General features: G+C 41.1%; 1 protein-coding gene across 1 annotated transcript; it reads right to left on the reverse strand.

Annotated features, from left to right (window-relative positions):
• On the reverse strand, window positions 1-24,228 carry LOC104039881 (cytochrome b-245 heavy chain). The gene is made up of 13 exons (XM_064473421.1): window positions 24,128-24,228; window positions 21,212-21,307; window positions 19,721-19,831; window positions 15,848-15,932; window positions 14,453-14,598; window positions 13,460-13,650; window positions 9,655-9,784; window positions 9,064-9,156; window positions 7,372-7,625; window positions 6,918-7,080; window positions 5,951-6,097; window positions 4,741-4,865; window positions 1-4,047 (listed from the first exon to the last, which is right to left on the reverse strand). Exons 1-13 carry the CDS (start codon window positions 24,170-24,172, stop codon window positions 3,921-3,923), a joined length of 1,713 nt encoding a protein of 570 aa, XP_064329491.1. The 5' UTR covers window positions 24,173-24,228; the 3' UTR covers window positions 1-3,920.
• Between the last annotated feature and the right edge of the window lie 1,338 nt (window positions 24,229-25,566).

Raw genomic sequence — 25,566 nt, forward strand, 5'->3', positions numbered from 1 at the left:
TGAACAGGCAGAGTAGCATTTTTACTGTAGGTTAAAACATACAAAACCTTTGATTTCATTTGCCCATGTGTACACTTGGCAAGTATGTGCCAGGGAAGGGAGGAGGACTAGATGAGACCCAGTACATATCAAGGCCAACCTTGAATGTATTATCTGGTTATGACCAGGTGCCATGCCCCCTCTACAGCCCCCTTCCAGTTTCCAAAATCAAGATGAGGCCAATGGAAACCATAGCTGCCCAGCACCCCAGAGGATCAGGGTCCTTAACTGCAAGACTAACTACAGTGGACTGGTAATAAAGGCTATTGATGAATTAAGTGCTCAATTCAGATGACTACATATGGGAAGACAGAGAAAATATCATATAAGAAGGGAAGGAAAACATGCTGAGCTGAGACCATAAGTGAGACCAACTTCTCTCTTCAGTCACTTTGAATTGAACTCCTAATTTTTTCCATTAGTTGAAGTGGTAATCCAGCAACAACTGGCTTTTCTTGCCATCAGCAGAGCGTTTTTCATTTGAATAGGGAATTCGTGGAGCCAGATGGAAGGACAGGTCAGGAATCAGTCCACTTTGTAAACTCAGGTACAGAATAAGTTCAATAGTGCATCTCACACAGACTGAGCTCCTGTGTCTACTGGCGGTGTCAGGAGCACTAAGAGGTTCTTACCTCTTTTAGAGTCCTCTCTGCAGATGAGGCAGAGCTAGGACCCAAGGTTACTGTTAAAGGACAGCCTTAATGGGAGAGCTGCTTGTAGTGTACAGATCGACTGGAAGTGGGGAAAATTCCAGAGGGTGCCCGAAGACCCCGGCAGCTGTGGGCAGCAGTAGAGCTCTGCCAGAGCAAGCACAACAGCTAATTTACTTTGGCACCCAGCTAATCAGGAGCTTAGTAAAGACGGGAGGAAGAGTTTTGTGGTGGCAACTGACCCTCGTCAGTGAAACATGGGGTTCCCTTGAGTCCTGCCTTTGTCCATTCACTGCCATCCCCCTTGTGCTGCTTCTCCCCGCTGTCCGCAGAAGCAACTTTGAGACCTCCCTGCCTTTCAGAAAACCTTGCTGGTGCTACTGCAGCAGGGTCATGCTGCCAGAGAGCATTGCCTAAACTGCTGAGTACCACATGCAGTTTCTCCTTCCTCACCTCAAACAAAGGTGAGAAGCCACCCTTTCTTTCCAGGGCAGGCATTTGACAGCAAAATAATCGGTTTATTGTGAAAGTGACACTTTCTCCCGCCCCCAAGAGAGAAAAATCCCCTAATACATGGAAGGAGGAAATTTTTGGCGGGAGGACCAGCCGATAGCGATGGTCAGATTGCAAGCAGTGGCATTTGGCCATGAAACAGGACTGTCCTTTAAGCTCACCTGTAGCCTGCTGCCCTAGCCTTCTCTGGGTGATTGAGGAGCACTGTATGCCCTGCCTGGGAAGCTGTGGTGGGGTGGTGTTGCAGCCACAATTGTCTAAGAGTTTAACATAGGCATGGGCTTTATATCTAATGCAATTGTTGTAAAAGATGTTCTGTTAAGAAAAGGCCTGTGTTTAAAGTGGCTTACCAGTTAAACCACTTCTTTGAAGAACTATAAACCAGGCAAGCATTTGGAAGAAGGGCTTTACTCCTTTACCACCCAGGAAGACAGCAGCATTGACTTAAAACACTGACAACCCTTTGTGCTTTGCTGAAGAGTAGGGAGGACTCAAGCTAGTCTGGTTCTTATGTTTGTATTTCAGTGCTATCTGTTTCACTCATGTATCCTAGATTTAAAAAAAACAAACCTTCATTTACAGACCATGACTGATAATGCATGGCTTGCTATTTCAGCAGGATTTAATACAACAAACCTTTGAAAGAAACTGAGAAGCCCTCAGAAGCTTGTTCTTTTGTATGTTTTAGGAAGACAGTGGTTTAGTAATAAGCACAGAGATCCTTTTCCTGAGTTTCAGGTAACAAACAACCCCTGGTACAAGTGCGCAGCAGGTCAGGGAGTGTCATTACAACTGACTGAGTAAGGAAAGGTCCCAGGGGTTTTAAGAACGAACATGGCAATGTTTAGAAAATTAATGGGTGAATTAAGGTACACTCCCTCCAAGACTCTTCACATGATAAATATGCTGTCTCTATTAGACCCCTTGCAATTCCTCTTTGCCTGCTATCTAACAGCATAGAAGTCTGATTGTATTTCCATTAAAATCAAAGCCAAATATTTCGGTGCTCTCCGGACAGGATGAGAGCCTTATTATGTTTCAGTAGCAATTTTTTTTGTTCCACAGAAAAGGTTTCTTTAATTCTGCTTAAGCTCTATTCTGATTTAATAGGTGTGTTTCAAACAGACTTTTGCAGATTTAAATATGGCCTTTCTGAGGGAAAGAAATGCAAAGTTCCCCACCAAGAGTTGATATTTGCTAGCTTTCACCACCTGTGGCTTCCTCCCCTTCAGATGTTATGTAACTCATTGTGTCATTTAACAGTTCACAGAAACTGATAATTAATACAAACTGGTAAGCTGTCCTTCTGAAGTAGCATGGAGTGCTGGGATAACATTTAAAAATCATGTAAAGGGAGAACAAATCCTGTCCAGCAAGTTGAGGCGTAAAATATGCTACATGCAACCAGTTGTCTACACAAACTTGTCCGAAATTGCAGGAGGAGGCCACTGCTTTCTTCTGTGACTATAAGAACCTGTCAGCAAGGTCTCGTGCTGTGTAGATCTCACAGGGCTTGGCTGCAGAGTTTAAAAGGCAGTAAGCAGGTGACTAGGCTGAACAGGAGACCCATGGTATACTAAACTGTGGCTTTTTGCCCTTGTTCTTTTCTTTTTTTTCTATGCTGCTAGTTTTAATACTTTTCTCTGCTGCTGGTATTAAAAGTTTTGGTTCCTCTTTTTTTTTTTTTTTAAGACCTATTACCTGCAATGTATATACGGAAGTCCTGTGCTGTGTATGCGTGTCTTGTACACACCAGAAACTATTCCAGATACTGCCCACATGATCTTTGCTTTCTCAAACCTGTTTCACCATCAACGAGGAACAGCTGAACAATAGCGCTAAAGAACTGTATACATTTAAGAATGCTTCAGAAAATACCCATTAAATCATTTAGCAGTAAGTTTTTTCAGCCTTGAAAATCGGAAATGGCAGTCTTGAAAACACAAAACCTCTTCTTGTTTGGATCCCTGCACCACGAATTTGAAGATGTGAAACTGAGAGTGTTTGAAGAAGCCGAGCAATGGCTCACGTACCAGGTGTGGGACTTGGTGTGACTCTGTTCCCATCACCCCCCTGCAGCTGGGGTGGCCCTCAGAAACCCAGGTGGTTCCTTTCCAGTTCTCCATTTTCCTAAAGAGGAATGGCTGCTTTTCAGCTGCCTGCACTATCTCTTGGTCAAGATGTTTATGCTTGTATTTGGAAATCTGAAAGATGCTGGTGCACAAAGAAGTTTTCCTCTTGTAAGAAACAATCTTTCCCAGTCACCCTTCCCTAACCCCGCCTCATTCCAGGGACTGGCTGTAGCCAGGATAAGCTGTCTCCTAGTAGCAAGCATTATGCTAGAATGCTTTATTGCTTAATAGCATTAAGCTTTATCAGTGTGAATTGGGTCCCAAATGCATATGGCTGCCTAGACCCTTCAGGAGTCATTATGAATAACAGGAGGATAAAGGCAGTTAATTGAGAGGAAATCCCCTCAGAAATACAAAGAAAATAGATTTCCATTAAATTGCCAGCACGTGGAGGGCAGTGCGTATTTCCCTAAGGCAAAAATTGACTCTTTTACTCTACCACAGCGCCAAAATAATTCCCAAGAAGCAACGGGCTTTGCGTTAGTGTAGCTGAGATTAGAAGCTGGTCTGCCCTTCCCAGACTCCAAATAGAAGAAGAGATCCAGTCTTTAGACTTTGTATTGAATGACTCCCGTGTGCTTAGGAGTTAGAAATTTTCCTTGTTAAAAATGAAGTGTACTCCTCGTGGGTCAGCTTCTGAGTTGCTGATGCTCTGCTTGTTGAGTGTGTCAGCTAGGCCCTCAGGTCCACAGAGGAAAACACCTATTCTGGAGCTGTTAAGAAAATGAAAATATGGTCAGGAACTAGGCATGGAGCAGCTGGATATTTTTCATGTAAATCAATCTTATGTTTTGTAGGTGCAAGGTTTTTTTTCTCAATTACAGGAACTAAAATGGAACTAGATACCTGCCCTTTAAAACCTGTAACTCCTTAAAACTTGCAAGGCACTTACTGCTGCTTCTAAAACAAATGGTGGGCTAAATCTCAGCTCAGCAGAATTCAGTGAAGACAGGTATATTGACCTCAGTGGAATCAAGGAAATAGAGCTTCACAAAGTCTTGAAAGTAACTGTTCTGGTTTTTTTCCTACTAATCTTGGGTGCTTAGATAAAGGTCATCCATATTCAGTATTTGTTTTTTGAGGTGAAAAGTATTTTTGGAGGTATTTAGACATCACCTGGTATTCCTATCTATTTCAGCTGGAATGATGGGGTATTTTTTTTCTAAAATTTCTGCTAGTAATTAGACACTCCATGAAGTACCTCACCAAAAAGGGATGATTTTTTAAAAAATCGTAGGTTAAAACAATTTGGTCAAGACCATAGATCATGTCCCTGGCTAAAACAAGGACAGAAAATACTTGGAGATTGTCAGGAAAAAAGTGCTCCTCAAACTTTATCAGCCAAAGGATTAAGATTGTGCTATTATGGCATTTAGATAGAGGAAGTTTGATTTGTACAGGTTTACCCAGGATGTCGCCCCGCAATAGTTTTGAACTCATTTTCCCAGTTCGGTCTTCCATACAAGGTTTTCTGTTTAAGGCCTGTAATCACATCTTTCTCTTCTTCATGATGCACTACGAAATGAGTGGCCTGTGGGGAATGAAACACAAAGGACAGTGTAAAGACAGTTAGATATTGCAGCATTATGGTCTGTTAAAAAAAAACAAAGTCAATGCGCTCTGAATTATTTCCAAACCAAGAATGTGGAATTTATGGTGTTTAGCAAGGAAAGCTAACATTGGTAAAGTCCTGACTATCAGTGTCTAACTCCCCCTTTTTCCCAGATTGGGTGACCTCAAGAGTTTCAAGCTATGAAGCATTAAACACAGCAATTAATTATGTTTCTTTTGGAATGAACTGGTTTAGTCTAAGAACTGTAAAACAAAGCTGTAAATTAAAACAAAACTTTCCCTTCAGATACAATAATATAACTCCCTTGACCTTAATGAAGTCCTGCCAGTTTGACCTCTGGAATGTTTGATCCATTTGAGGAGGTCTTGTCCACCCTCCCCATGTAAATTTCACCTAGACCAGCTAAGTTAAGCAAAGCCAGGAAGAGGAGAAGATGTGGCTAAGGGCATAAGTTGAGGCCTTGCAGAGTTCTGAAGCACTTTATATGCAAAAGAAGTTACAGGTAACTTTCTCCCCAGCAAGAACTGTGTGACTTTTCTTCTTTCCTTTCTGTTTTTCCATTGCATAGGTAACAGATGCCTGTGTGTAGCCTGAGCTACAGCACCTTTCTTGTCTTAATCACACATTAAAAAATGGCTCATGGAGGAGCAGCTCCTTTGTATCCCCTACAGTGACCTACGTGCATGGGATCAGATAGAGAACTCATGAGAGTCCCGAAACAGGTAAGTTGCTGTTGCCTAAACCTCATGCATTAGCTTCTCCAGTTCCAAATGCTGTTAGAGATACTTGCATGATCAGCTGAGGTTGCTGCTGTGAAGAAAGACTGCTTCCCAGAGTGCACAGAGTAAACCAGAAAGGAAGTCAGAGTGCACATCAGTAGCTGATCCCATGTAACTTACGATAGATAATACCTGTCTGCATTTAAAACCGCTGAGAGCCAGACAGAGGTCCACGATAAACACCATTTGAACATTTATCAAAACATAAAATGCTAACATCAACCTCACTGCATATGGAAGCAATATTTCCCACCGTGTTGTTACCTGAGATTCATCCCAGCCTGTAAGGTAGATGTTATAGCTGAGAAACTCTGCGTTATTCCTCTCCTGCATTTGAGCCTCCAGAGATTGCAAGAGGTCAGCAAACCATTCAAAGGCATGAGTGTCCCTGCAAAGCCAGTAAAAATAGATCTGAAAGAGACAAGAGTGAGTTTTCAGGGGATATACGCACTTATGGTTTCTGGTTTTATGTCTGCTGACAGAATGAGGACTGTAGAGTTCTTGTGGAAATTGCCCTGACCACTTCAGTAGATGGGTAGGCTGGTGTCACAGCTATTCAGTTTTGAGGCTGGGAAGGTTGTGGAGCAGAATGAGTAACTGCAAGAGCAAGGAAACATCTTCCTATTTCTCTTTCACCAGTGGGTTACTTTTTTAGTTCAGTTCTCCAATTACATCCTTGTAAACCAGTTTGTTAGGACATAAATTAATGATTTAGAGGTAGACTCTTATCTCCCTGTCTGCTGGTGGGCAAGGTAAATTAAAGCAGGTAACAAAACCAGTTCTGTTCACTGAGTATGACTATAACTGCAGAGTGTGACCCCACACCTCTGCAGAGGGAGTTTCCAGGGGCAGGAGGAGAGAGGAAGATGGTAGCAGTAATGATGTGAAGTTGCTCTCTCTGTGCTTAGGGAAGGAATGCAATATTTGCTGTATTAGTGCCTTGGGCTTTATGTTTCTCATGCAGATTGAACAGCATCTCCACTGCACGTGGAAATCCCCAGTACCACAGTCAGGATTTGCATGCGTGATTTTTCTCATAGGCTATTTCTCCTTTCATTATGTTTTTGCTTTTGACCTTCCCACTGCCCTGCCTGCTAGTCTTGTGAGGTAACTGGACTCTCCTTTTAGGACTCATGCATGTCTGGAGCCAGACCACCCTTGCTGGGCCTGTTTTGATTTGGACTGTGGGCCCTTGAACAATTACATGGGTTCTGGGAAAGAGGACACGTACCTTTTTGAGTTTTAAGTTGGTCGCATCATGGCAGTATTTGTACCAGACAGACTTGAGCACAGATGCAAAGGGGGTGACACCTATTCCTGCTCCAACAAGCATAACAGTTTCATAACTGAATACATCCTCACTTGCTGTTCCAAAGGGGCCATCCACAGCTATTCTGAAATTGAATGTACACTTAATAAATCAATAGTGAGTATTTATTAGCACCATTTAAAATAACAACAAAAAGGTAAGGTATTTGTCTGCTACAATGCACATTTGGGTTGAATACTAGTGAGCAAAAGAAGATGTGTGGTTGATAGAAGGAAACTGGAAAGAGCCATCTAAGGCCCACATCTATGACGGAAGTAGTTAAGGATTGTACTACAGGTGCCACCAAACTGGTTGAGAAAAATTTAGACTGTCATAGGTGTTGGGCGACTTTACCATGGAGACTCTTTGTACGTACTTGGGCAACTTCCACGCCTCCTGGAATTCTTGCTTATCACATCCACAGGCATTGAATAAGCCCTCTGTCCAGTCCCCTACAATACGGACATGAATGCTGAAGTAATCTTCTTCTGGAGCAGAAGTTAATGTAAATGGATGCCATTCCAGTCTAGATACTGCTGGACATTTCACAAAAATGTATTGCCCGACCTCCATCTTGAAGCCCTTCTTCATCATCTGGAGCTCAATTGTCTTGAAGGGATGAATGACCACCTACAGTGAGAGGGGCAAGGGGAAAAAAGGGAAAAGAAAAAGTCTGTCTTCACTCTTCAGTGGCTATATCTATATCCTTTATCACTAACATCGTCCTCTGCTATGTGAGCAAGGAAAGCAGGTGAAACTTTGTTCCCAGCAGAACTGGGAGTGATGAACAGCACCTGACAGCCATATGAAAGACTGCAGAAGATGCTGAAGTTTTGGCTGAAGTATTTTTTCACACCATGCTTGCAATTACTCTAAAAGGGACAGGTCACATTGGCACATCTTATATGCACATTGTTAATTCCAGACGCGCCTTACACAGTGGCACAGAGCACAGTGTTAATGAATTTGATAGTATATACAGGGGCAAAACCATAGGGCTATCATACAGATAGGGAACTGGATAGACAGTACCTCTGGAAACTTATGTTTTTGTGTTATAGCGGGGTTGGATGTACAAGATGGGCAGTTGCATTCTGCCCATCTTTAGCCAAGAATAAATAGAAGCAATATTCTAGGAGCAAGGCTAGTATTGCCGTCACTGTGATTTTTTTTAATCCTAAAGTTGTCTGCCAAGGTTATTTTCAATTTTCAGAAGAGATTTGCAAGGGGGAGAATCAAGTCTCTCTGTCTATTAACATATTAATGATAGTGTTTAGGATTGTGGAATAAATTTTCTGCCAACAGGGAACTAAGCAGATGCCATAGACATACAGTGTAGAAATGGCTCAGATATATTTTGGTAAAATTACCAAAAAGCACACTAGTATATAGGAGCCTTCCTACATGTCAGCATGATGCCAGGGCACAACAGAGAGATCTAATGTCATCTCCCAAATCCTGCTACAACCTGAACAGGGTATGTCCACAAGATGCAGCACAATGCCATGTGAGGATATTACACTGGGAAAGGCCAGGGCAGTTTTTATATGTTGGAGCTTAGTGCCGTGGTAATTTGTCTGTCAGACTTTCAGAACCAGCGTTAATATCTCTGCAATACACCATGGAGAATGGAAGCACAGTATTAACTTTGGCTGCACAAAATAGGAACTCCCGAACTCTCCTTTTCAGGAGTCATTTGTTCTGCTGAAAAATCAGAATTCCTAAACATTTGGGTAGTTTTGAAAACAAAGATTTTGTATCTTAAATACTCTTAAGGCTGTGGAATTTCTACATTGTGGAATTTTTCAGTCAGTACAATGAAAATTAATCTCTTTCCTAAGATTCAGTCCTGTGCCTTAACTAATTTCCTCCTCTTGCTCTCTTTTAGAAACAGGCTACATTTAGATGTCAGAGGTTGGCATTATTTTTCCATTATAGCAGTCAGAACATTCCTGAGAGGCCTTTCACTGATAACTTCGTCTGTCGTGTGGGAGCCATTGCCTTTGCTGCACCTTCTGGGAAAATTGGTAATGTTTTGCCCAGTGTTAAGCATAGCATCAACACATACCTTTGTAATAACAACCTTCTGCTGTGACCTCCAAAACCGCACCAACCTCTCACACAGGTACAGAAACATGGGACCTACTACCCACTTCCACGTCTGCAAGCAGAATAAAATGAGAAGTCAGATGATGAAGATGGCGACTTAGATTAAACTGAGTCCTGGAAATGCTATGAGCAGCCGTGAAATTCAAGTAATATAGGCTCCTTATCAACCAGAGTAGAGAACCCTGAAGATATGTGACACCTTCACAATTACTTCTGGTCAGAGAGGGAATTTCTTTCTCTATTGAGAGCTGCAGCTGGGTTTTAGTTGCTACTAGAGTTAAAGCAAGGTATTTTCCCATAAGTGATTTTGTCTCTGTCTAAACATTAAGGTAACTAAGAGAAATGTGGAGTAAAGCTCTGAATGTATAGACTCAGGTCTGCTTATAATCCACTGTGTCAAAATCTATAGCTTTAAGTAAAGAAAGCTGCCACTGAAGAGCACTGGGGGTTACGCAGCTGATTTTCTGCAGCAAGTGCATGTGTTATTGAACAAAAAGAGCAAACTGTAAATGTTTTAAATTGGACTTAGACTCAAGACAACTGTTCTTACCATAGGAGGATTCCCTGAAAACTGGGGGATTGGGCAAGCCCCCTTCTTTCCCCAGTGAGTGAAGTTCTTGTAGCATATCTCTGGATTATGTTCAGCCAGGCTCTCAGCTGTCTGTCCCCGTACAATACGCCTGGATAAAAAAAAATCATTAAGGCAACGAAATGAAAATGAAGGTATTTGTCCCTCATCATTATTCCATTTATGTGCTACTCTGTGTGGAGTTGTGGACTTCTGCTGTTGTACAGCTTTGATAGAGTTTCACTGCTTTAATAAACCCACAAAATTGCTACTAAAATGCCTAAAATTGGGAGGAATGTTTGTAGGAGACAATATTGACTACAAGATCAGGCAAGGAACTGAGAGGTATGTCCACTACCATTTCCAAGAAGTGGTCACAATAGGAAAGCTTCATTCTTTTCAGATTTATCCTACCTTTTTCTTCATAGAAACAAAACCTGGAGTGGGCAAGGTGATCCGTTTCCTAGTGACGAGTACAGAAATTATTTCTGTTTATCTTAGAAATCCAGAGAGCCCTTTCCAACATACATTCTTCCTTGACCCTTCTGTTCCAAAGAAGGGCAACGAAGCTGGTGAAGTGTCTGGAGAGCAAGCCTTATGAGGAGCGGTTGAGGGAGCTGGGGTTGTTTAGTCTGGAGAAGAGGCTGAAGGGAGGCCTTATCGCTCTCTACAACTACCAGAAAGGAGGTTGCAGTGAGGTGGGTGTTAGTCTCTTTTCCCAAGTTGCTAGCGATAGAACGAGAGGAAATGGCCTCAAGCTGCATCAGGGGAGGTTTAGACTGGATATTAGGAAAAAATGTCTTCACTGAAAGAGTGGTCAGGCATTGGAACAGGCTGCCCAGAGAGGTGGTGGAGTCACCATCCCTGGAGGTATTTAAAAGACATGTAGACGTGGCACTGCAGGGGATGGTTTAGGAGACATGGTGGTGTTGGGTTGACAGTTGGACGTGATGATCCTAGAGGTCTTTTCCAACCTTAATGATTCTATGATTCTAAAGCTGTTGGAGTAGTTTTTCTGTTGGTGTGAGTAAACACAGATGCTTCTGATGCAAAGCAGCTATGCCAGCTATACCAACTTATGTCATTTGATGGTCTGGCCTCTATATCCTTCTTGGTTAGGGTTTTTTGTTGTTGTTTCTTTTATTATAGAGAAGCCTGACTGTTCCGGTTCAGCTGTATTTCCAGTGACAGAGCTAGTGCTGAAAGACAGTTTCAGTTTGGAGTGGGAAAAATATATTCTGATATTGTTCACTATTTCCTGCCTCTGACTGGAGTCCTGCCAACCTCAGAGGTGTGTGAGGGTCCCAAAAATGATGGTAATTAGTAGGATGAGAGTCACAATAGAGAAATTCACATTAAGATCTGCTGATTTTCCCTAGAAATGGTCTGATTCTGATCAGGCTGTTCAGTTTTACGCCAATATGATTCTGTTGATATCTTCTTCCCATGACTTCTCTTTCTGCTTGTCTAGCTCAGTTTCTGTGAACTAGACTATGCTTCTGATGTTTCAAACAAACCTGGTATCTAAGTTGTATATATGCCTAGCTTTAAGCGACAGATTTATCAGAGGATTATTAGAAAGCCTCTTGAAAGTTAAAAGATTGCACCGCTCATAAATGTTACTAATTAACAACTTCCTCATTAAAGGTTTGATTAATATCCTGCCTGAAAAATAAAGGGAAGGAATGACACTGTCCCAGGAGCATCACGAGTTGCAATTTGCAGGAACATCAGCAGTTGCAGTTTACTTCCCCACTAGTGACCATGGGTTCAGCTGAGCCGCCCTCTGGGATGAGTTACGGGAACAGGAGGAGCCCATTTCCTGCCACTCCTCACCCCATTGCTTAAGGGAAATTGGGCCTGGGGGTTTTTGCCTTGCCCTGTGCTCCACTCAAGGTTTGACAATGCCAGTACCCTGTCCAAGAGAAAGAAAAGACTTATTTTTCCTTATTACTTAGCGTAGATGCTCATCCAGTACTCTAATTAAGCTTTCAGTAGTGTAGCCTTCTAATTACTTCTTTTTTGGCTGAAAGTTTTACTTTAGCTTTCGAGGCAGGGTGATCTGAATCTCTGTCCTCTTTACACCTACTATGATGAGAAGTTTGGGACATTTGTCTGTGACACATAGCTCATGCACAAAAAAAAAAATCAGTCCTGTAAAAGTGCTGTAACAGCTTGTAACAGACCCTTCGAATCTACTAATTATCTTTGGTTCAGTTTTCTATATATACATATATGTATGTGTGTATATATATGTATGACATATATATGCCTTCTGTCTCAGATAAACTGGCACCTATGCCTCTCTGTAACATGTTACTTCAAGGCTGTCAGATCTTACTTATTCCATAACATCCGTTTTTGTACACCTGAGAGGCCTTCCTTGACTGTAAAAAGCCTGTCCAATATTTTTTAGTGTATTAGTACTCTCTCTAAACTCAAAATGTCATTCTTGCCTTTAAAGACAAATACGTGAGGCCACTGATTTCACAGCCAGAAAGCATCCGTCCCTCTACAGATAATAATATTCCTGTGTTTATCTCCTTCCAAAGGATAGCTGAACTTCTCTGACAACTGCATTCAACCCCACTGCTGCCCGACCTCTTGTCTTTTCAGTACAGTGCAATTAAAATGGTGGAAGTATACTGAACATCCAAGTAAATTAAAAGTCAACTTTTATGAAATAGATGCTCCTCACTGGCCTCTAGAAAGAGCAACACTTGCTTTCTGATAGAATTGTGTAGTAACTACTGGCAAGTTTGGACATTTTGTCAGTAATTATGTATTTCCTGCAGGAAACATGAACTACTTGTTCTTTTCCTTCAACAGGTTTTGCTCAAACTTTCTCCTTCTTGTTTTGGAAGTTGGAATGGACGAATATGCTGGTGGCAATTCTCATCTGCCTTCTATTTTTGTTCTTCCTGTTATACTCTCATTTCTGTCTTTTTTCTGGTACTACTGGCCTGAGAGGAAGTGTTTTTGAATACTCATTTTTGCTGGGTATTTTTAAAGCACACTTTCTAGTGCACCTAGAATTTCCTTTAAAATGGACAATATAGTATAATTATGAACTCTGAAATGGGACTTGGATACTTTAGTCTTTTTTTTTTTCTTTATGCATCTGTTCTGCAGTTTTCTAAAGTGGAACTAAAGTTCATTTTTCTACGTGCTAAAATTGTGTTTGCATAACGCTGAAATGGTTTCATTTAGCTTTTCAGCTATTTCAGAAGAAGGTATGGAATGAGCCAACAGTGGAAAAAGATGTTTGTCATTTGGAAGTTACAAAAACTTACAGTTGCCTATATTTGAGCTGCAACAGCTGAAAATCTATTCTGAGATGCTGCTGATATTAACAGTTCATCCAAGTCTGAAAGATAAATCTGTGTTATTATAGTTTTGATTGACAAAAAAAAATCCTAGACTCTGTATCATTTTTATGCTGAGGTCTCCTTACATGCATGTGTGTGATTCAATTCCTTTTAGGAGAGAAAGATAAATTAACAATTAGAAACAGGAACCTTGGAAAAGAGCTTTCCAGTTAAAACATCAGATGAAGTTGAGTACGAGTGAGCTTGAGAATGCCAGAGTCTTATAAAGCCTCATGCATGTGAGTAGCTTGTTGCATGTATAGTGAGAGCCTTTGGCTCTCAGAGTCTGTACTGGCCCATCACTACCATCAAGAATAACTGCTGCTTAGTGACTTAAGTCCCCATTCTTATGTGTGTAGAAAGGTTTACATTAAGATACAATAGTTATCACATACTGTGTGATAAGTGTGAATACTCACCCAGCACCATGGATGACAAGGCCAATAAAGAAGATGACAAAGAGATGGTGGGTGTACCAAAATACTTCGAAATATGACCTTCGGATGGTTTTGGTGGACGATGTGATGATTAGTATGAGGGCCAGCGTGATGATAACTCCAGTAAGACCAGCCAAGTACGTGAAAGCCACATACAGGCCCCCCACAGGATTCTGTGAAATAATTGCACACATTGGTCTAAGGAAGTTGTTGCATCAAAGCAGAGCCATCAGTCTATCTCACTCGCCAAATCCCTTACCTCACTGAAAGTCTTTAAGTCATCCTCTGTGAATATTTATGTCAACAATGCAAAAATCCCACTCCATTTTTGTTGCACTGCAGGTTTACCTTTACTAACGTAAGCGTAAGTAGTGAGAAAGGGTTTTGCACTGATTCACACACTGGACATTGTGTCTTACACCGCCACGGCTGAGCAGTAAGGGCTTGAGGAAGGTGAACACATTTGCACAGCTCTGTTGTTAAGGGGTGGAGCCCTGCATCCATATTTAGGGAGCTAAATGAAAGTTCTTGTTTTCAGCGGTGTTGTGCAGCTGTGGGTCTCGTAACTGATACAGAGATCGGATGCTCGGTGCTTCTGACGAATGGGGAAGTTCCTTATTTGGGGGTTTTTTAAACAGAGCTTAAGCAGCCCAAGTTAAAAACTTTTGCATTGATTTCTGTGTATGTTTCTGCATGCAATGTCTACCTTAGTCAGAAGACTGCTTTACAGGGTATTAGTTTTTACATAATGTTTTAAAGCTACTTTGAAATCCTCAGGTGAAAAAGTTCAAAGTACTGCCAAAATTTGGTAACAATATTACTGACAAATATAGAAGAACTAATTATACAGGCTTTTGCTGCAAGATGGCCCAAACCCAGATTGTGCACACCAGAAACTGGCACTCTGCTCAAACAGTCTTATATGATCATCTAAACAAATGTAATAACGACTCTTCACAGCCTGATGTCACTTACCCCAATAGTTCCTCTGTAAAAGTTGATATAGCTTTCCTTCGGTTTATCACCAAGGCTAGAAAGCACACCTGCCAGACTTCCTTGCTTTTCAGAACGGGCTTGCACACTCCACTCCACGTTGAATAAGTGTGCAACGGTGTGAATTGCTAGGAGTGACAGGAAAGGACTAATCAGGGTTAAGCACAGGACAGGTACTCAGCGGCTTTGGGTAATATTTGAAACTTTGTAACATTTGTCAACTGCAGCTTAAGACCTTTGCCGCTCTCACCCTCTTCAGCACAATTTCAGATCACCGACATGTTGTACTGTTAAAGCTTTACCACCTACTGTTTACATCTTTTTGGGTGGTGGCAGGAAAGAAGCGAAGGGAGGTTTCCAGCACGTCTTTGCTCAACAGAGGCTTTCAACAATTCAAGTAGTAGTACCCTAATGCATGGGAAACTGAAGCATGGGATGGCTTAAATTATTTGTCGGGATCATCCAGGATCTCTGTAGAAGAGCCAAGAAGTGAATCTGGATCTCTTTGGTGTCACATTTGCTACTGCTGCTTTGTTCTGCTGTATTGCTAATCAATGCTAGTAATGTTCTTCATGAGCTGGACGTGTCCCTGAACCTAGTAGAGCTGGGGTGTTTCACTCTACTTCTACTACACATTATTGCAGGTGTAAGCCATACAACACTTGAAAATTTTTCCCCTACCAGACACTTACCTTCAAAACAGGGCCTGATGGGTACAGATCTCACACCCCTAAACAATCCATCACTGCTGAAGACCACCTCTGTGGCCTTATGTTAACTGCATCACCCTGTTCCTTTTCTATGAAGTGGTGGTGAGATTTCAGCCACAGCTCAGAAAGGGAACCTACTCAGCTCCAGGAATCTACTGGTATGAAGACTGTTCTAGGATATATGATTTGTAAAGTACTTGCATTGAGAAGTGACAAATTTTATGAAAAAAATCCCCAAAGATATAAAATCCTTAGTTTAGGAAATGAGAGATAAAATACAAAGACATTTCGGTGGCCTGTCCAAGCTTTTTATATAATTTTCTTTCATAATTTCCATTATTTGTTTCAGACATGCCAGCTAAGAAATAAGTCTGAACAAGAATTAAAGCCAGCGTATCTGGTTCTCAAAGCATTACAAAACACCCTTTATTAAGCGTCATAAATGGTGCCAATGGTGCAAGGGAAACGTATTCTTTCTTATTTATCTTTTGCTCTCTGCCAGTTGCAGAATAATATTTGGAAACTGATTTAAGCCTTGGCACACGCTGACTTCTTTGGGTTACTGAAATCAAGTCTCTATCCATATCCTTAAGAAGTTGAATCCCACCTGGATTCTGTGTAAAATGCATGAGAAAAACAATAAACAAAGAAACATTTGAGTACCAACCAGTATGAAGGGCGATCATCCATGCCACCATTTTGTGAAAGGTGAGGTTCCTGTCCAGCTGTCGCCTGACACGGGTAGAGCAGCACTTTGGGTTTGAAGAAAAAAAGTATTTGAAGACTATTTGTGATGTCTATGCATACTTATTTAAATGCAAGGACAAAAACAGAGGACCTGAGTGCAACAGTTGGTGGCACTGCTAGTAAAAACGTAGAATTCCTAAATATAGACAACAATATTTCCCCCCATACTTCAGAATACAGCAATAACAGATTATGTTTTAATATGTCCCACTGAAACAAAGCATTTGAAAGTGAGGAAAAAACTTAACATCTGGTATGACAAAAGTATATATCTTAACTGTGTTAAATTACATGTTATAAACAGGAGAGATCACAGTCTGCCATGGCAGAGTGACTGCTTTGCTAGGGTCTCAAGTTGCCACCTAGCATCAGGATCCTGTTGTTGTTCACACTGGACTGTAAAGTTTGGGTGTGACTGTCTCAGGGACCTCCAACCCCAAACATGCTAGTCTCTTATAGTCAGTAGCAGGAAGTGATTCCTTCCCTAAAATACTGGGTGTACTTGCTGGGCATTCACTTAGAACTTGTTGCTGGAGTTACCCAAAGAGAAATAGAAATAAAAAGTCTCTGTTGATACAAACGGAAGAAGTTGGTTCTTCAGAAAAACAGAATGATATTTTCATTAAAAATGATGAAGGGTTCCTAACAGTCCCCATCTAAATAGTGCTGTAGTCAGTGGGAGTTTTCCTAAAACTTTAAGTTCCTGTGAAGCTAGCATTTGCTGTCTCCACACAGTAGAAATCATTATTATCCTGTATTGTATCTTTATATTGCTTTTGCTGACTGGCAAAGGGAAGAAAATACTATGTAAACTAACAAAAACATTTTCTCACAAGAACGATGTAGATGTTTCATGCCACAAAGTAAGAGAGACCAAAATGCTCTCCCAAGTGTTTGCTGGACATTAGTTTTGTAGGTATCAGGGAAAGGTAATGTATCTTCCCAGCTAATAGAGTGGAGTTAATCATCCCAACCACCCAGGAGTGAAACAAGAATGGCTGATGAAACACCAGAACAATTTAATTTCTGATTTGTTCTTTACTTAGTGGAGATACACCAACAGTGGCCTTACTCTTCCATACCAGTCCATTTCCAAATATTCCATGAGTATTAACTGTACAGATAAAGAGATGAAGAGGAAACAGTTCTTTTCTTTGTTTATTCTCCAGCTGTGACATTGATTAAAGAGCAAACTCTAACACTCTGGGGCTATTGCAATGACTTCAGTAAGCTATAACAACAGCCAGGAGAAATTTGGCCTTCTCTGTACCATCTATCTTGAGACGCAATTAAAAAGATTGTAGAATAAGCTGTAGCATGGTGAGGAAGTGCCAAGTCTGCTTGACTGCCATGCAAAAACCACTTGATCTTTCTGCTTAAGTAGCAGAAGGCCAAGCAATGGCAAAACGCTCTAGCTAGGTTCAGTAGTGAGGCTTATTAACAACAATGATGAACACAGCAATAAAAGGCAAAGACAACACAGCTGTTCTGTTAATTAATAACAAATAACTTTGTAGCATATGATTTCTGGGTGGCAGGATGTAAAGGGCAAGAGTTTCCAGCACTTTCCTATTGCACAGTGGGATTGATGCTCCCCTCACCTTAACCCCAGTGACATAGCTGTTGGAAAGGTGACTGTCCTTTCAGTAAGTTATCTGACATTTAAAAATCCTGATTTTTCTTAAGGGATCCTCACAGGTGTTACTTGCAGAGCATAGCTAATTAGAGGCAACAGCAGAACAAGCATAAGCAACTGTTCTGCTGCACTAAGACCACCCCAGTCCTGACACTACCACTGACACACTGGGCTGTGCATATTTTGCTTAAGACATAAAATTACCTTCTTCCTGAGGTAGAGCTTTACTGCAAAAAGCAACTGAAGTTAAACAAACACCGACTGTCTAACAGTCCTATTTTATGTGCCTCCCTCCCCTCCCTGCTCATCCCTAGAGCCCTTCGCTTCCTCATACAGCCTAGCACTGCCAGCAAGACAGTGAGCTGCAGGCAGGCAGCAGAAATGGAGCTGTAGCTCTCTGCATGGCTCTCACTTGCAAACCCGGTGTAGCCTGAGTGACTCTACCACAGTGCCCAGGGCAGATGGACTTATTCTTTAGCTTGTCTGCTGAGGTAAGAGGGACAGCTTCATCAAGATCCTGATGTTAGAAAAGTTAAGCTATAGATGTTAGGAGATGAGCAATTCAGGACAAGTAGTACCAAGTCACAGCTGGAGTACAATTCTCAGCCCTTGGAATCAGTGTTTAGCCTTCCAGTAATGTCTCCAAGTGTCTTCAGCTCTTTCATTGCTTTGACGTCAGAAGACCTCTGCCCAACCTTTCAGCCTGACCCCCATGGAATATATTTCAGACCTCATGAAGGCCTTGTAAGACAATGAGCTCATCAATCTTTTCCAGTTGCATTCATCCAATGGTGACATTAATTCTTACTAAATTTATGTTCCTTATTGAGTTCTGCAGCCTGGGGAGTCAGCTCTGAATTTTGGCAGATACTAGTTGATCTTTCTTAGGGCAGGGGAAGAACAAATTTAACCCTACAGTTTTACTTACTATTCTTTTATCTTTTACATACCGGGGGGGGGGGGGGGGTGGGGTGGGGTGGTGGGGTCGTGTACGTCTGTCTGCTTCTGTAGCATCCCAGAATCTGAAGGGGTACATCACAAGACTGAAAGCCTGTTGTGGGTAGTTCTGACTTTATATTTCTAAGGGTTATGCCTTAAACAGGCAGGAGCTTAATGTGGCATACACATCTCATTTGTGTGCGACAAACAGCCACACTGATGGATGTACAGCCTGGGTTGTCTCTGATTGTTTTCTTATTGCTTTGTATCCCACTCTCTTTCCCTATGAAGGACTCTTGAAACACTGCATCTAAATTATTGCTTCCTCTTTTGCTCTGCTCTTTCGGCTCCCGCAGGCTGTCTCATTTGCATGAAAGAATTTATACTAGATTTACAGATGAAAACCAACTTCTATGAGCTGGTGGTCTTGACCATGTGTATATTAAAAAGGCTAGAAAGAAAGGAAGAATCACTATATATTTGGAAGGACAGTTCATGAGCTTGAGGAGAATGTCGCTTTTCACTGCACCATGGAATGCATTGTCTGCAGTATTTCTGCTGTAACAGCCCGAGATCTAGATTTCAGCAGTGGGATACAGCAGTCACCTAGAATCAGTTGTCCTTTTCTAAGTGGTGATTCATCAGTGCTGTATATAACATTTGCATTTGGGAGCTAGAAATGGTCAAAAGGTCTGCGAACTATTTCATCCTGAGATGGAAATGCAACTGGGCCAAGAAAGAATGTAATATGTGAACCAGCTGAAAAAAAAGCCCCATTCTGAAAGTCTGTAAAAGACTACGTTTACTTTAAGAACTGAAGTTGCAAAGACAGAAGATGTGGGGCAATTTCTCCTGTTATAAATGCAGATTGTATCAGTGGCAAACAAGGCAAATGTCTGTAAGCACCACCTGCGGCTGCTGCCCAGCCAGAAGAAGGACTTTGCATCCAGGGCAGCTTGATGCCCGGAAGCAAGAAAAAAGGGGAGACGCAAAGGAGGCTAATTCAAGGCTAAACCTCTCAACAGAGCTCTGGATACCCCATTGGCATATAGACCCTAGTCTTGCTCATAGCAAAACTCCAGGCTTATCTACTTCTTAAAAGAGGACATCCCCAAAGTACAGTGTATTTGGGGAACTTGGATGAAGTTTCTCGGTATATTTGCAAGGCTGCTTGGGTTATTATCTTTCATAAATGTTGAAATTCTTTCTTCATCTTACCGCACTTGATCCTCTGAGGAAGGAGAGCAAGTTTCGACATACTGGCAGCAGAATCAGCATGCAGTTGAAATTCAGACAAGCTGCAGGAGCCCTCGCCAGAGCCAAAGCACGCTGTAATTGGAGAGATGCCATTATTAAATGACTTACCTACAACATTATCCAGGACATGGATAGGCACAGATTTTATTTATGCATTAGATCACAACTTTTCATGAATGTGAGATCTAGAGTTAATTAACAACGTTCGCATTTTAAAGTAGTCATGCTTTGGCCAAGCCAGAGGCATGTATGCAGACAGAACACATGCCTTCAGACAGACACCTTCTATTTCCAGTTTTGTAATAATACGGTTGTACAAAAAGTTTCCTGTTGTGTCTGACAATCAATGGCCAAGCACAGATACAAGTCTAAGCCATTAGTAGAGTTTACTGTCCAAAGGCTGTAAAGAAAGTCTCACTGCCGTGGTTTTGGTTGGCTGTGGGGTTATGGTAGACAGAAGGAGGGCTTATGAGGGAAGTGGTTTTATGTTCTCTGTTGTCAGTAAAGGCAGTCTAGGGAAATTTGTTGCCTCATCTTTTAGGAATATGTTTCCTTAACGTTGCTCTTAACATCCTGAATGATTTCAGAGTTTGACAAGACTGTTTGAAAGGAGGGAATAATGACTATATTAATCCAAACATGCTGAAGGACAAACATGTTCTTCTTGCCTTGATTGGGACCCTTTCAGGTTTCAAATCACGGTAACTGACTTGGGGTTACTCTGAGACCTAGTTATCCAAGCACAGCTCTCTGTGACTTCAAAGGCAACTGCACCATGATTGCAAAGGACAGAATTTGATCCACAGATCTGAATCCATGTGCAGAATGGGATTTCATGCTTTGTTGAATTAAACCATGGCTTTGCAAAACTTTTACAAAGTGCCACGTTCTGTAATTTGAAGCTTACACTGATTTTTATGCCTGTGATCAGGCTTTTAAAATATGTGAACAAATGAATTTTCTCTGTCAATTGGTCATGACCCATGGTAGCTTTGGAAGCAAGTTTATGGTAGGACACATAATGCTGCATTAACCAGTTGAGTTATATTGAATAGCCCAGGGCTCAGGATCACTTCACTACTTGACTACTACTCACACGCTTGATGAATATGTGAATGATGATTGCTCTTCAGAACTAATAGTGTTGTAAACTATTCATCCTATGAAAAATAATTGCATGGGGAAATGATTGCACAATAGTTCAATGGCAATATTTTATTAATCTTTTGCTTAATAAAGCAGCCACAATGCACGTTCACTTTAATTATCAGAAGCATAATAGTTACCAGAAAACATCTTTAGAATGGGTTCTCTCTATTTTGCTTACCAGCTTTCTGTTCAGAAATACTGGGCATCTGCCTGCATTCAGTTATCTGCTTGCACCTGACTTTTAACCACAACATGAACCTGTTGCTCAATCAAATGTTAAGATAATACATGCTTTGTACTTACACCGAGGAGTACTCTGGTGTAGAAGAATTTTGGTGGGACATCGTAGACAAGATAGTACCACCAGAAGAGGAAGACATTTAACCCCAGCCACACAAGCTGAAAGAGAAATGAACAGGAAATCTTACAGTTTGTTGTTAGAGATCATACATCTGAATTTGCACAGTTCAGATAATGGTAAATTAGTTCCTTGTGCTCCTATTTGCACAGAGAGGCATACTGCAGGGTAGGAAGGGTTCAGCAGGGGTGACAGGAATTTTTCTGGTGGAAATGGGCTCTCGTGTGCACAGAGGAGTACAGGAGTGGCAGTAAACCAAAACAGAGCAATGAGTAGCTGAAACTTTTGCATAGCTCAAAGGGTTTAGACATGTAGATGTGCCACTGAGGGACATGGTTTAGTGATGGACTTGGCAGTGCTAGGCTTTTGGTTGGACTCAATGATCTTAAAGGCCTTTTCCAAACCAAATGATTCTCTGATTCTATAGGGACCATCATATTACAGGTGTTTAGCTAAGTCTGTGAGTCTAGTTGAATCTCCAAACATCATTAAAGGTTAGGGCCTCTTCCAAATGGTGGTTCCTCAGACATATTAACCTATGTAATAGGAAAACTTAGGACCAAGAAGCTTGAGATCTAAATACAGATGACCTAAATTACACCTAAGGCCTAATATTTTCTGACGGTATGAAATCAGCCTGCAAGAAATATTCAACACAGGCACTTTGGTAGTGTTTAGGCTACCCAACACTGGACTTCTTCGTAGCTGTACTGCAGTATTCTCTCACACTTGCATATCCTACTGTGCAGGTTCTTTAGGGAAAGAGAATTTATTAGTCCTTCTCAAAGCTATATAAGGCAGCTACAAGCCTGCCCAGCCACAGAAATCATAGTGGATCTGGCCATTTGCCCTTCTGGAGCTGGTTGGCTGATTTCATACCCCATAGTGAAACCAATCTGTACAAGTGCACCCTCAGCCTAAGTGTATATACTAGGTGGTTCATGAAAACAGAGGACAGAGAGTCTGAGAACTGGGAGAAAACCCAGTCTCTGGTTATAAGCTAAGGATGCAAAAAACTGTGACATTACCGTGTCTCACTCCTCCTAACCCATACGTTTTGCTAGTTCTTTGGCCCAGCTGACTCTGTAAAAAACTTGGGATTTGTCTAGATCTTGAAAATATCTTACTCTTGTGGCATAAATACAGGGAAATGAAGGGATTTCCATCAGAGTAAGGCAGTATATGGGAAATCCCCAAAACATTAAAAAACTAAGCTCACCTTGGGATTAAATGCTTAGGATATGTATTTAAAGTGAGAGTGTGCCACTGTCATGTACCATAGCCTGACAGCATGACCAAGAAGTTTGGCATGATTCTTGATGGTCTCTCACAGTTCTTGGTGTTGACCCATATGGAACATGGACCTTCTGAAAAACACTGTGACACCCTCTGGCAACTTGGGTTGAGTTGCAGAATTGGCAGCCACCCATGCTCTTTAGCTAAGGCCAGTGAAGGCAGCATTGGCTGGGGTTAAGGCTGTCATGGTTCTGTTTTGTTGGGGTAAATCAATAGAAATTGTGGTTATCCCGTTTCTATCGAGCACTGGATAACCCTGTACCTAGTCAGTGTGCAGCAAAGCTGCAGAGGACAGTGCAGAACACTTTGGTAAGGTGAACTGTCCTTTTAGCTGGTTTCTTTGTCAGTGACTTTTTTGGTTTCCTTCCCTATTAGCTGACCTTGTTACAGCTCTGAGACTCTAAAAACAAATTCCTTATTTGAACAAAATAAGGGTCTCTCACTTAATTCTTTTAATTTTTCAGTACTGGTGGGAAAAAATATGCCAGAATTCACCTCCTGGCAGCTTCAATTTCCTCAATTCACTGAAGGTGACAGCAAACACAGTTGCTCCTTTTTAAAGCACTGAAGTGCCAGGGTTATGTTCCTAAACCAGAGCTACATATCTACAATGTAAAGGTAATACGTAAGTATCGATTGTTCATAGCAGCAGAAATACCTTTCTGAATAACAATGTTCATGTCTCAGAAACCACAAATATGGAAGTTCTATCCCTTCTCTTTCTTCCTCTCAGTACTTACATATACTAATCACGCTTTGCAACAATCCCTTAATTGTTATTACATTTTGTATTATGTATTACTGTATATATTTTAATTTATATATAATTATTTATTAGTAGTATTCTTTATTATGCATTATTTATATTTATATCTGTATAAAATTGTACACCTATAGCTCTTGTACCACACTGTGAAGTTTAAAAAACACTGAAATACTGACTTCTGACCAAGTTTTCTCCAAGGAGGACTGCCCTGCCTTACTCTTTAGCACTTTTAAATGTGTCTGGGATTTTGGGTACTTTTAAATCTTGCTCAGAATGGATTTAACCTACTTTCACAGCTATTCTATGCAAGTTGCCTACAAACTCAGTTCAAATACTAGTTGTCTTAATGCAGGATTCATGAATCTCTGCTCCAAATTCTGTAATCTGACTCTAATACAAATGCTGCCAGTTACATCCACTTTTGCCTATAAAAGTGCAAGAAAGGCTTGCTGTTGTAATTGCTTTCTCTGTTGAAGCACACATGGTTAAATGAGATGTACTGTTATTTGTTTTCTTTTAGTCACTGTTGCATCCAAAAAACCCCAGGTACTTACATATTTCAAAGAAAGCAAATGAAAGTTAACATACGATAATTTCTCAGTTGACAATGAAGCCTACAGCAATCGAGATAACAGACAGAGCTCCTTAAAAATGATTCTCTTGAAGCTTTTCACTGCACTTGCTGCCTTAGTTTCTGAATAACCAGATGTGACCTTCACTGGTACAGTGAAGTACTGCTTAGTACAACTCTCTGTAGAACTTTTCACTAGAGGCAAATCACAATAAAGATTGTACTTACAACAACGAAGATGGACAGTCCTTCATTTTCCACCCAGTTACCCATGATTGCTTGAGACAAGCGTGCACAATGGCCCCGTTCTTTCTGGGACAGCGTCTATGTCTTCTCACATAAGGAAGTGAGAGCAGAATCTTGCAGCAACCTGTTTCCTTTCTCATTCATTTAGGAAATAAGTTAACCATTGAATCATGTCCCTAGTTCTGTTTCAGACATGTTTCTACCACCTTTACATATAACTTTAAATATATATAAACTGCTGAAATAGACTATTTTTTTCCTTGTGATACAGAGGATAAAATAAGTAACATAACTGGTCAGGTTTTGGGCTAAAAAAATGTATTGCTACTTTATGCCACTCTCAATGCTGAAACATAATACAGAATGCACAGGAGAGTTACCTCTTCCCAGCCTCATCTTTTTCTGCCACCTCAGGTCTGAGTTGCCATTCCTGCTGATCCTCTTTGATAATCACTAGAATTATTTATCTTCCAGTAATTCCATGTCCACAGAGGCTTCCAAATGTAAGCTAACACTCCTCTTATCTGGTACATGCAAGCCTCGCTAGTTTCTCTCTGCTTGGGCCAAAACTGAGGACATGTGTCTCTAGATAGGCTGGTTTTCATATTTTGCACTCTTGCAGAGTCCCCAGCCCCAGGAACCATGTCACTATATAAGAAAAAAGAAAAAAGAAAAAAGAAAAAAGAAAAAAGAAAAAAGAAAAAAGAAAAAAGAAAAAAGAAAAAAGAAAAAAGAAAAAAGAAAAAAGAAAAAAGAAAAAAGAAAAAAGAAAAAAAAAAGTAAGCATTTTGCTTTTGTGATTAAAGAGGAAAATATGGGAAATTGCCCAAGCGTATTTTAGAGGTCACAAGCCAGAAGACGTTTATCCCAAGTGTATTTGTAAAAAAAAAAAAAAAAAAATTAAGGGAGTTTAATTTTCTGAATGTTTTGCCTCTGTGGTATCACAATTCACAAACCTGCAATAAAAAGTGCAAAATGGTAGTTTGGAGGAAGCTTTGAGATTAAGAGGGACCATCCTTTGGCAAGGTCCAGGCCCTAGGGAGGAGCAAGGCATCTAGACGTGCTTCCTGCTGGCTCGTTCTCCACGGTGCCAGAGAAATACAGATCTCCTCCCAAAATGACTGACATAAGTCTGTCTCCCTTCCATAGAGGTGAAGTGTATGTACATATGGTGTTCTTTAAAGATCTTTTTAGGCTTTAGAAAGTAGCAGAAGGGCAGTTTGAATGGCGGTGTGTCTCCAGCAGAGCTACAACACCCTGTGGGACCCTGCAGAATTTCACAGCTCTGAAGAGCCTGAGCAAGCCCAGCATAGCCTTGCGCCGTGCTAACAACTTCAGAGCACAGCGATATTTTTACAGGCCTGGTCCTGCACCTACTGGAGTAAGCGGCAAGCTTGTTCTTGCATCTGTATGACTGAAGC

This window comes from Phalacrocorax carbo, chromosome 1 (genome assembly GCF_963921805.1).
Source record: "Phalacrocorax carbo chromosome 1, bPhaCar2.1, whole genome shotgun sequence".
NCBI lineage: Eukaryota > Metazoa > Chordata > Aves > Suliformes > Phalacrocoracidae > Phalacrocorax > Phalacrocorax carbo.